The sequence below is a fragment of the Barbatula barbatula genome (assembly GCF_947034865.1).
Source record: "Barbatula barbatula genome assembly, chromosome: 22".
Lineage (NCBI taxonomy): Eukaryota > Metazoa > Chordata > Actinopteri > Cypriniformes > Nemacheilidae > Barbatula > Barbatula barbatula.
In genome coordinates this window covers 6,043,049-6,055,381 of record NC_136785.1, presented here as the reverse complement: position 1 = coordinate 6,055,381, position 12,333 = coordinate 6,043,049, and the positions used below count along the sequence as shown (strand labels likewise).

Sequence of the window (12,333 nt, the reverse complement as noted above, 5' to 3'; positions counted from 1 at the left end):
CTTGAAGGACGTTCTGTTGTCCTGCTGGGCTTGTACTACCACTCTCAAACCACAAAGGACTATGCATCATCATCACCTTGATTCAAGATGAAGAATCCTTACTGATTTATCTATATCACTTGTTGATAACGTCCTTCTTTCTCAGCATGGTCTACAAAGTTGCTTTAGGTGCTACCAATCCAATACATGATTTTTAAAGTCAGTTTTAAAGATGTTTTAGCACATAGGGTCAATAGAAAAGGTGTTACTAAAGTAAACTAAACTTGTCAAGGACACTCTCCAGGCCTGATTTTCCACAGCTGCAACTATTTGGCTCTGCTCATTGGTGGGTTCACACAGGCCGCTCCAAGTGCTGTCCAATCACCGAACCCATCCATTACGCTGTCCGGCTATGGGCAGAGCCCAGTGAGGACCTGTCCTGTTTAATATCTAACAGCAGAGTGGTGGCTCTCTATGCCAGCCTCCAGAGTCCCACTGTTCCCACAAGTGCCATATGGGCGGCCCAGCCTTATTCCATTAGCACGGGCGAGACAAGGGTGAGAGTAGGCCGAGGCCCTGGTCCTCCCGGTCCTCCCCTAGCACTGCCACAGGGCATGCCCTGCCCACCACCAGCTGCCGGGACCAGTTCCACACCTCGCCGGCCAGACTCGGTCCATGGTTGACTGCAGGAGAAACAATACGGCACATTTCACAACTTTCAGAGTGTTTACAAAGACATTTTGACCTTAGAACTATGACAATATTCCTGCATGTTATTTAAAAGTTGGGTTGAGTTTATTTCAGCAGTTTGTTACATACTGCGTGTGAAAACATTTAATGTTAAACAGAACCAAAAAGGTCAGTGTGTTAAAGACGGATGATATGCAAAAAATTTACATGAATTCAATTGCAGAAGCTTTTATCCAAATATAATCCTTGTAAGACAAAGTCATTTATCCTAGGAATTGCTGATACACAAAGTTCCAACGTGCAAGCTAGAACAGGGGCTAAACAATATACACTATAAACCAGTATAAATGACTTTACAGAGAAGCACTAAATAAAAGTATTATTAGCTGCATATAGCAACCAAGGATTTAAACACAAAAGAGCGAAGGTGAGGTCAATAAATTAAATCATTTGTTCATATGTCAACGTGTCCTGTTGGCTATAAATAGACTGTTGACTGCACTAAATACAGCTTGACTACACACCGGCAAGTCTTACCGTCCCCAAAGTAAAGACTGTATGCCACTGGAGATATCTAAACGGGTCCTCCACCTGGAGTGGAGGCAGAAGAAGGTAGAGAGTTCAGATGTTCAGATGTTGAGAGGATCACATGGGAATGTCAGTGTGTTTCAGCCTGTATATGCCAAAGGACCCGAGGCCTGTTTTAATTAATCATAAAGCTGAATGAAATATTAATCTATTATCACTGCACATACATGTGATCATTCATTTGTCTTTTCTGCTGTTTTTAGCACCCTTAAGTCCCACTTTCTCTTAATATGCAGCACTTCTGGGAAGAACTAAGGTTGTATTAACCTGACAACACACTTTAATACAGTAAGGGAAAAAGCTGGTATATAAACCTTTCAAATGTACACAAATCTCCAGTGAGAGTGTATACAAACACAATAAAGAGGTCAAATCTGAGTAAGTAAACAGTGTTGTCGGGGATATGAAGAGGGAGGATAGTTTTGTGTAGTAACTATACATTTCAAGGGTTAAAGTATGTGGATTGTAATAAACAGATTTTCTAAACAACAGCCATGAAATATTTTTTAGAGATATGGACTGCTCTGTTCCACCACCAAAATTCCTCTGCTCATAAAGCAATGTCAATAAAGGAAGTAAGTTTGGTCCCGCCGAACTTGGCACACTGAACATTTTGGTTGCCCAATATCATTCCCTGACTTAAATTATGCTTTTTGTAGGATCTAATTCAATTTTCAACAACGTATACCGTTTGGATGTCTGAATTTGCATGTAGCAACCACAAATCTTAACTTTATGGATTCTGCTCATAAACCCAATATCACATTTGGAAACACTACCCAAATGCAAGGGCTAAAAAACATGTATTTTACATGCGCCACTAATAAGTTATTTAAACCTTGTTTCCTCCCAAAGTTTGACACACTCAATGACACATTCAACAAGGACTCTTTGCAAGCAGCCCACAGGGTGTTTTGCGACACACTGATCGAAATCACGGTTCTCTCGTCTTTGGCTTTGGTCTGGCTGTGTGGCCTGTGATGACTGACAGCAGGATACTAGCTTTCTCCTACCCAGGCGCCCCACAGAAGCTTCAGCTCAGGAGGACACAGCAGATCTGAGCGAGAGCAACACCTGTCAGGTAAGCCTTTGCAGTTGACGGCACATGAGGTATGCAAAAACTTCCGCTCTGACGGCTAATCTCCGGTGAGCCGTCGCGCAGGGCACCGCAGGCCTCTGCGTGGAGTCACCGGGGGCTAGAGCACAGCAAACTCCCATGTCCTGCTTCAGACAGCGCTCACATCTTTCCACCAGAGCGACGAGAGGCAGAGACCGAGAGAGCGAGAGAGAGGGAGGCACTGATGTGCTCTAAATACATTTCATTATCATCATTATGATTATATCACTGAATGTGTGTTTTTTGTAATGCGCCGCAGCACGTCTCCCCAGGGTGCTGTCTGCACAGCTGAATAATTAAAACAAGTATGATGAACCATCCGTCAGTTTCCCATAAGATTTCGGGCTGGATATGTGCAAATGGCTCAGTTGAGGAGAGGTCTATATGTGAAACCAAAATAATGTTCAGGTTGGAATAAGAAATATGAAAGATAGCAGATTTAAAAAAGGAATGTCCACTGGAATTTACTACAATTCTTTAAAACTATTCAACATTCATTCTGGAATAAAAAAGGGTTTGAAATGAGTAAATTATCACAGAATTAGCATTTATTACTAAAATATTTGTTACACTAATATTGTCAATCGTCATAATTTATGTGAATGTGTGTACGTTTGTGCATAGAATGTAACAGACCACATAATACGAAGCTATTGTAATCACATTAAATGGCTCCTAATTGCATTTTGGAGAAAACAAACTTTGCACAGTGAGTGAGCTATCAGTTACCGGTTACAAAGACCAAGAGCTTTTCCAATCAGCCAGGAACAAATAAGATGAAGTGCATTGTGTTCTGAAACGCCAAACAGCCCTGTAGGACCAGACTTTATAAATGCAAGAAGTGAATCTAAGAGACAAATGCGGATGAATGTTTAATCTAACAATCCCACAAACCTGTGTCGAAACCCCTGTGTCAAAACCCAGAAAATCACGCACAGCAGGTCACTGAAATATTCATACCATACACGCTTCATTAAGACTGAAATACACAGAGGCACCGCTTTCATCTTATTATTGAAACAAATGACAGATAGATAAAAGGAAAGAGTAAAATATTTGTGCCACAATTACATGTTTGTTTCATAGATTTGTACCGATTTGTTTTATTACAGAAGGAATCTCCGCATTGCTAAATACCTCTGACGACTCAAGTTACTTTGTGTCTTCTGACTGGAATTATGCATTGATAGAGAGAAAATCGAGAAATAGGACATTTAAACCTGTCAGGGTGGCAAAACGGGACAGATCAAGGCATGTGGGTATCAATCACTCATATCGTTCAACATAGTCACACAGTTAGGGCTCCTGACCGTTCTCATATGCTCAGGCCAATTAATGATCTTTCTCCTGTCCTTTGACGTCAGATGAATGGGTTTTCAGTTAATGGATCATGCCAGTATTTCAAATGAAAAATGCCAAGCAATTTTGCATGACATTTATAATTTTAACACTGAACACAGCTGAGGCTGGCTTTCTGCCTAATATAAAAAATGTTAAAATAACAGTAACATTCCCAAACATTATACGATTGTATGTATTAGTGTCTGATTAAAACTTTTTGAGATGGTATCTTACAAGGAAATGTTCAATTTAATACAGAAAATGATTTAAAAATAATAACAACTATTAATTTTAATAAAAAATAAATGTTTTCAAATAATGTAAAACTTAATTTCCATCTGTGAAACTTTTTTAAAATAATATATTACTATCATTAGAATTCCAATGAGCGACTTTTGTCAATCTGGCAACCTCAAATAAAGCCCCTCCTCCTCCGGTTCCGTAATTTCCTGGAGACGGTTTTATTTTGATACAGAAAAATGGCGGAATCGACTACAGCTAGTACCTCCGAGAACGCCGGGCAGGCGTCTGCATCCGAAACGGGACCGGACAGTGATTTTTGGGCTGCACGGGTGATGTTGCGGAACCCGGCGGTGAAGTTGCTGACTCCGGTGAGCGGCGTGGAGCCGCTGTCGTGGTCAGACGACCACAGACTGGCGGCCTGCAGCACTAACAGCGTGTCTCTCGTGGAGATGTTGTGTGATGTACACAGTCTCAGTCCAGATCTCGTGCTCCACCGCACTAATGTCCCGGTACCGGACGCCGCGCACGAACTCGAGGTAAACTGTGCACGCGCGTGGAGTCTCATGCGTTCCTAAATGAGTAATTAGAGTAATAAAAGCACAAAATGCATAAGTTGTATTCTGACACCTAAGATGTTTAACATGAAATATAAAAATAATTGAATCCAATTATTAAAGTTTTTTAACCTTACGAAAATAAGCCAAATGGTGTAAATTAATAACATATTTTCTACATGTGTACAATATTAAAACCAGAGTTAATTTTCATATAGGTATATATCACAGGGTTGGTAAAACATAATTTTCCTTCACTGTTTGTGCATTTAAAAACAAGTTATAGTTTTGTAAATGTTGGTTATTATAAGGACAACTTGTATATCTACAGATTTAAATTTTGGGCTTTTTCTAGATCTTAAGAAACATACATTTGGTCTAAACAAGTCTTAAACTAAGTCTTGGGTCTAAACTTAAAAACTCAAAGTGTATCTAAATATATTTGCAAATAAGTATAAGAATAAGGAAACAGGTGTTGTAGGTGACATTTACTACTTGTCAAATCTTTTTTCTTAACTCTATGATTTCTTACAGGTGGGTCCCAAAGAAGAGGTTCAGGCTGTAAAAGAAATGTTCGCAAAAAGTAAAGACCCAGTAATAGGCCAAATGACAATGATTGACAGAGTCATGAACCCTCAAAGTGGACGTCTCCATGGAGTCAAGTACACTAGCTGGTCACCATTAGGCTGTGACAGCAATGGCCGCAGTCTCCTTGCCTTTTTAACACTGGACAATCGTCTCACAATCCACAGCAGTCACAAGCATTTGCAGTGGACATCCCTCTTGAACCTAACAGAACTTTATGGTGAAATGTTGAAGTCCAGAAACTACGCCGCCCAGAATGATGGCTCGTCTCCTCGCCCTTTCACTGACTTGGATGAGCTGCATAGACGGTATCAAATGCAGACGCCTGTGCGCATGGAGTGGTCTGGCCTGTGCAATACGCAAAAAGTTCAGACCAACAATGAATGTAAAGACATTAGCACTGTTCTTCTTGCTGTACTTATGGAGAATGGAGATCTAGTTGTGTGGCATTTCTGTTTGCCCATACAGGGGAAGGATTCAGTGGTGTCCTGCAACACCATAAAGTCTGACGTGTCATTGCCAAACGTGCTCACCTGGTGGGAATATGAGCACAGCGGGCGAAAAATGAGCGGGTTGATTGTGGGTAGCTCAGTTGGACCTGTAAAGATTCTCCCGGTGAATCTTAAAGCAGTGAAGGGTTATTTCACCCTCAGACAACCTGTGGTGTTATGGCAGGATAAGGACCAGATACCTGCCCACAACATCAAATGCATCACTCTCTTCCACCCGCACCAGAAATGCAACTGTAGCCTTGTGGTGGTTGCACGCGGTTGCTATGTGTTCTGGTGCCTGTTGCTCATCTCTAAAGCTGGTCTCAATGTTCACAACTCTCACGTCACAGGTCTTCATTCCACCCCCATCATATCAATGACTGTTAGCCGTAAAAACGGCTCAATATTCACCTGCTCGCTCAATGGTGTGGTTAAGAAGCTCACGCCCGTTTTCACAGATGTTGCAGTGGTATTCGAACAGCAGGAGCTTGTTCTGCCAGAAGGAGTGGCAGGACGACGTATACACGGTATATCCGTCAGTCCGAATGGTGCCTACCTGGGCCTAGTCACCAATGAGGGCATGATCAATGGACTCCACCCTGTCACCCGCACCTACCAGGTGCAGTTCATTACCCTCAAGACCCCCGATGAAGCGGCTGCTGAACTCCTCGAATCTCAAATGCAGAACCTTTTCGGACAGATCGACTTGTTGGATCTGCTGCGATGGCGGGTACTGAAGGACAAATGCATCCCTCCGTTGCTCCAAAAGGAGTTAGATGAGAAGCTCCAAGGATCCAAAGGGTCCACTTACTTATTGCGGCTTAAGCTTTTTCTTCTCCGGACACTTCACAAATCCATGCAGAAGACCCCTACGCACATCCTGTGGAGGCCAAACTATAAGGATAGTAAAGTTTTTGTTGATGATGAGGCAGGTGGGGAGGATGAAGAAGATGCAGACATTTCAGCTCTCGATGAGTCCAGGCAGGGGGATTCTGATCACTTTTGCAGTGAGGAACGAATGAAGGAGATCATTGGCTGGATCGAAGAGGTGGAGTCCCATCTGACCCGCGAGAATATGAAGAAGGTGCTGGGCGAGGTGTACCTACACACCTGTGTCACTCAAAACACGTGTATACCCACCAAAGGTGTGTGTAATTTTCTCACAAATGACACGGTGAATGAAGACAGGACTGCCAAGGTGAATCTACTTCTCATAGTTTGCTGACATAAATATTATTTGCTCACTTCTACAATTACATATATTTAAAGGGACAGTTCACCAAAAAAAGGAAATTTCTTCACAAATTGTACCAAATCTGTATACATTGCTTTGTTCTGATGAACACAGAGAAAGATTTAGAAGAATGCTTGTAACCTTACAGTACTTGGCCACCGTTGACTGCCATAGTAGGAAAAACTGCATTGTAAATGTATTTGTTCTGTTGAAGAATGTAGGAAAGCAAACAGTTCTGGGGCATATTTGACTACTATTGTCATTTTCCTATACGGTAGTCAGTGGTGGCCAAATATAAGCAAGCACTCTCATATCTTTCTCCGTGTTAATCAGAACAAAGTCATTTATAAAGATTTGGAAAACTTCGAGGATGATTAAATGATGAGAGGATTTTCATTTGTGGGTGAACTGCCCCTTTGATTAAATCAATTCAGAAATATGTGTTCGTAGTTGTAAAATAATATCTGATTTTCCTCTTTCATATTTGACTCTCGTAGGTGCTTATAGGTCATATCATGAACAAGATGAACAAGCAGACATTTCCAGAGTACTGTAGCCTCTGTAAGGAAGTTCTGCCCTTCACAAGCCACAAGCAAGCAGAGTGTAAGAACGGGCACAGATGGCTCAGGTACAGGTCTAAATTTGGTGCTGTATATCTACAACTCAAATTTGGTGCTTGTGTCTTATAACCTCGGAGGACGGACAGTAACTGACATCATTCTGTCCATTTTATTTGATAAAAAACAGCTCCACATGACACTGTCTGGAATACCTTCTATTTGCCTCTTTTGTCATGCAAATTTTTTTCAATTTTATACAGCTTGTTAAGTAACTCTTTACAATTCAAACAGTGACACTGTTCTTGGCTCACATCAGACACAGATATACTTGATAATTGTTTGTTTATAGGTCTTATTTGTAAGTACCTAATCCATTTGTGTTTTCTTTATGATGTAGATAACAGCTTGATATCTGCATGTTATACAATATAACTGTAACTCGTATGTCATTAATAATATGGCAATATTGTCATAATTTTACAATGACCCCAGCGGTGGTGATGCTGAAATTCCAAATATAATGAAGTATAATATATAAGCGTATAATAAAAATAAACTGCAAATATAATATGAATATAGACACATGTGGTGATTCTATTATAGAAATGCCAAGTTAAAACAAATCTGAACATATCTGCTCTGGTGGTATAAAAGCTTTTTTCTGTTTTGGGTAAAATGTAGATGTTGAGTTGGTATCGAAAAGTACAGACTCCTTTTGAAGCCCTGTATGTGACATTTCATCCATCTGTCTTACTGAATGGAGATTACTGCCCCTAATGGTCTATCAGGGAAATGATTGCTTCATTGCTGTCATTTTGATCTCTGCCAAGCACTGATCTAAACCTTCCCCCTGCTGCTGCCGTTCATGTGTCTAACTGTCTTTTTCCCTTCTCCTTTTTCTTTCCATCTCACTCCCTAAGGTGTGTGCTGTCATATCAGGCCTGTCAGGGTCTAACATACCGTCGCTGTCTGTTGCAGGGCAGTATTGCCTCAATTCCAGAGCCCGAGGGTGAGCCATAATGCTGTATCATATCTCCACTCAAAAAACCACACATTTACAGTTTTTGTAATGTAGAGAACCTTACACGCACAGGTGAAACAAAACATCCGGTGACCACACAGCAGTGGATGATATTGTCCCAAATGCACACATTCACAAATACAATGTGAATTGATACAGACACATTTGGTATAATTTGATGTGTAGCACATGTAGATCTCAATGCTCGTACAAAACTAATTACATTTATGTTCTTTCTTAACCTCATTCATAGACCCAGACTGGATTAAAAAAATACTCAAAGGTCCCTGCATCTTTTGTGACTCCCCATTCTATTGAACCAGCGGCTGTTAAGATGACAAACGTTCCACCGCTGACTACTGGGTGACAAAAAGGCTGCACTCAAAAGAATACGATATGCCTTTTATTTTTTTAAAGGACAAACATGTGAATGTATATTCTTTGAATGTATTTTTTGTAATATAAGACATGAAAAACCTACTTTAAAGCCAAGCTTTAATAAAAAAAACAATTTAATATAGAAATTTGTATTCTATATGCTGTATTTTTGATTTGTTAATATTATGTTTCCATACTGCTTCCGCATTAAATATGCACGCTCTTCCCTTGGCTGATTTTAATTGGTTTAAATAAATCGATTTCCTAATTGGCTTTGGAAACATTTTTGTGTATCCGCAAACACCCTACAACCCCCCTCCTCCATTTCCAAATAATGACTTTTCCGTGGCCTGAAGGAACAGAAGACGAGGGCAGAGGAATGTAAAAGGAAATGAAAAACAGTCAGACTCCGAGCAAACTGTTTTAAAACTGATCCTGCCCCTCCAAAGGGCCGGACTCTAATGAGATACGACAGTAATGAGGAATGGATCCCGGCCCCATATGTGATACCCATTTTAATTAAGGTAGCGAGGTTGAGTGGATATTGTTAAATATAGTTACCCCCTTTTTGTGGGCCACAGGGGAGACGCACGCAGGCCGTGTACCCTGACACCCCTTTCCGTGCGAGGGTATCGCTGGTGAAAGGCAGCCGTGTGTGATCAAAGATAGATTTGGGCCTGTTGGACCTTCTGCTACGTCCGTTCTCATCCCCGGTACATCCTGTGTCTGTGCCCCGGGTTCTCTCTGGTGTCACTGAAGATGATAGCTCGCCTCGGGGCTAGACAGCAGCCCTGTCTTAGGTTTCGGATGGTATCCCGAGATAAAGATGGCCTGATAATTGCATACAATTCGGCTCGCCGTCTCTCATTCGCTGTCACTGCAGATATTGTTTGGAGGGTTAAAAAAATTGCTGCCGTGTTTTATTATTCGCAGTCTTTTTTTACTACGATCTATTCTGAAACATTGCCATATCATTACAAATGTAAATGCAATGCGTAATGGGTGGTTGATTGTGAGGTAATAATGTGTGTGTTAATCAAAGGGGGACTAAACACAAAGGCAGGGCTCAGAACTGCTAATGCCGTCTGCTGCGTGTCACGGCAAATTTATTCTCTGACATATTGTGATAAGCATCTAATAACATGAATTTAAAAGATGATTTTTAAATGCCGTAATACGGGACGATTTAAAGCAGAATGAAAATCTATTAGGATTTCAAATGTACACACAATATACAGTGCATATTAATAGTCACACATGCTAAATGTCACAGATTAGATTGTGAGCGTGATTGAAATTCAGAGTTTTTTCTCCCTGCCGTTGTGATTCTTCGCCTAGCTATTAGATTGTCAAATGGATCTTGGCCGTTTGGTTTGAGTGTTAGCTTTGTTGATAGGTGGAGACTCCTCCTGTTGAAGAGGTTAGCTCTTTTTGGCAGAACCTCCTACTTCTTTAATATAACAATCTGTCAAAAAACATTTCGACAATAATTATGGCTCCCTCCTCCTTTGTGTGTGCTCTTTCAAGACTTCAAAAGGAGGTTTCGCTCTTTTCTCTGTATTAAATATTCATCACTTCTGTGTTCGTGTCTTTGTGCTTTAAACAGACACATTTTTTTATTATTATTTAATCTTATATTCTCATTGTTCATTAATGTGTTTTGATATACATCACCTTTTGTTAAACACTCACTTTGTTGAGCCCAAACAGCACGCTAAGCATTGCTCTTGATGTCTTTCCCTTGACACATTTTTCTCTTGCTAAAATTCAGTTTTTTTACTTTTGTTTATGGATCCTAAATTGAGAAGCTGAATTTGGTTTTACTTGATTTGTAATCCAATCTTTGCCCAAGGAGTGAAATTCAAAGTATCCTGTATAGTTTTATTACATTTTTATAATGCTTATTTTTATAAAACATATAATTGTTTATTTATTATGCTGAACTTATTTGATGTAACTTCCTAATGGACATTTTATGTACAATAAATCAATATTTTTTATAAATATATAATTTTTTTACGTTTTTAATCAATTAAGGTAAAAAAATAGAATACACAATTTTTGTGCATGTGTACTTTTCTAAGAAATGTTGTATTGTGAATTTAAGCCTAAATTAGTAACGCACCAAAAAATAATTTCCATGGTGTAATCTCATAAAAATGTGCACGAATATGTATGTGTGACTATAAAATAAGTCATACTGCTGAAGAAAATAATAGCTTCTAAAGCAAACAGGATTTTCTGATGTGGTTTCACCCCATAGTGTACATCAATTTTCCCTTCTGAATACATTTACTCTCAAGTATGCTTTGTTGAAGTGTTCTCTACGACTTCAGTAATTCATCCGTAATTAGGTCTGTCTAGAGGCCGTCTAGGGACCCCAGATTTTTCTAGCAGAAACTGAAATCAGGCTGTTAACATGGCCCTTTAACGGGTACATGGACCCTCCGGGATGGAGTCAGTGACCCGTGACTGGCTGACGTGTGTTTGGGGGAGTGTGAGGTGTCAATGGTCGTCCTGCTTGTTCTTTGGTGTGGAGCAACTCAGGTGGAACTAATACAGCACCTCGCAAAAGCCATGACCAGAGTTCTGCTCTACGGCAACATTAATTAAAGTCATTCCCTACGAATTTAACACAACCACAGATGAGGGAACATTTTAAAATCTAAAACCTAAAGCTAAGAAACAATGACCTGATATGTTTATCTCAAATAAACAGGGCCACATTACCAGCCAGATTTTCATTCTCATATCAAACAAATAAAATTAAACATGCAGATAATTAAAGCAAATCATATAATCGCTCAAAAAAAGGATAAAATTTGAAATGTTTATATAATATGTTTAATAATATAAATATAATATAAATGTTTAATAATAATCATCAAGTAGTAAAGCCAAACCTGCTCAGATCCGAGTGTGGGTGTTACATGTCAAAAACTGAAAAGGCTAGAAAAAAAGAGGTCTGTTTTATTGAATAAAAGCCATGAAAGTAAAGCCATTGGGCGTTTGCATTTCCCTCCATTTCCACCCTGCACTTTCCCTCTGAAGATTCTCCCACTCTTCGGAAACCCTTTCATGTTGTCTTCCACTACAGACACAGAATGAAGAACCGCTCGTTTTGAAGATGGCTTAAAAATGTCTCTCAAAGATCAGACAATTTCACTATTAACCTGCCCTGCTTCACAAAAGGCACAAAAATGGTCAAAATGAGCAATCAAAATGGCAGGAACTGGAGACGTAACGTGACATGACAATGGAAGCCGTTCTCAGTCATTCATTCATATGTTTCCATGTTCAATCTGACAGGAGGTGGAAGCAGCCAGTCCAAATCTACACCATGTGAGGAGCTGACAGATGGGACCCCAGTGAGGATACAAACTCACGTGAATGCATTCGACTCCAACTCGAAGCATATGTCATTTGAACAGTTTCCACAAAAATCACCTGCATTTTCAGTAACCTGCAGGTAGAGGATTAAATGCATTGTTGTGAAGATTTTAAAAGCCCCTAAACACGGTAATATACTTAAAGTTAATCACTTTTTTTGGG

General features: G+C 40.0%; 1 protein-coding gene across 3 annotated transcripts; it reads left to right on the top strand.

The window, feature by feature from the left end:
- Positions 1-4,105: 4,105 nt before the first annotated feature.
- gtf3c4 (general transcription factor IIIC, polypeptide 4) lies at positions 4,106-10,782 on the top strand. 3 transcript variants are annotated; one of them, XM_079487260.1, is made up of 5 exons: positions 4,106-4,494; positions 5,047-6,786; positions 7,320-7,450; positions 8,303-8,391; positions 8,657-10,782. In XM_079487260.1, the coding sequence occupies exons 1-5, from the start codon at positions 4,195-4,197 to the stop codon at positions 8,719-8,721; spliced, it is 2,325 nt and encodes a 774-aa protein (XP_079343386.1). In that variant the 5' UTR covers positions 4,106-4,194; the 3' UTR covers positions 8,722-10,782. The 3 variants fall into 3 exon arrangements, 2 of the variants coding, with proteins under 2 accessions (XP_079343386.1, XP_079343387.1); XR_013788271.1 differs by having other exon boundaries at positions 4,160-4,494; positions 5,047-6,733; positions 8,657-9,054; XM_079487261.1 differs by lacking the exons at positions 8,303-8,391; positions 8,657-10,782 and having other exon boundaries at positions 4,163-4,494; positions 5,047-6,733; positions 7,320-7,511.
- The last annotated feature ends 1,551 nt before the right edge of the window (positions 10,783-12,333 follow it).

Coding starts and splice junctions, on each gene's coding strand:
- gtf3c4 (XM_079487260.1), top strand. CDS start 4,195: ATGGCGGAATCGACTACAGCTAGTACCTCCGAGAACGCCGGGCAGGCG. Junction 6,787..7,319: donor ATGAAGACAGGACTGCCAAG/GTGAATCTACTT, acceptor TGACTCTCGTAG/GTGCTTATAGGTCATATCAT. Junction 7,451..8,302: donor AACGGGCACAGATGGCTCAG/GTACAGGTCTAA, acceptor TCACTCCCTAAG/GTGTGTGCTGTCATATCAGG.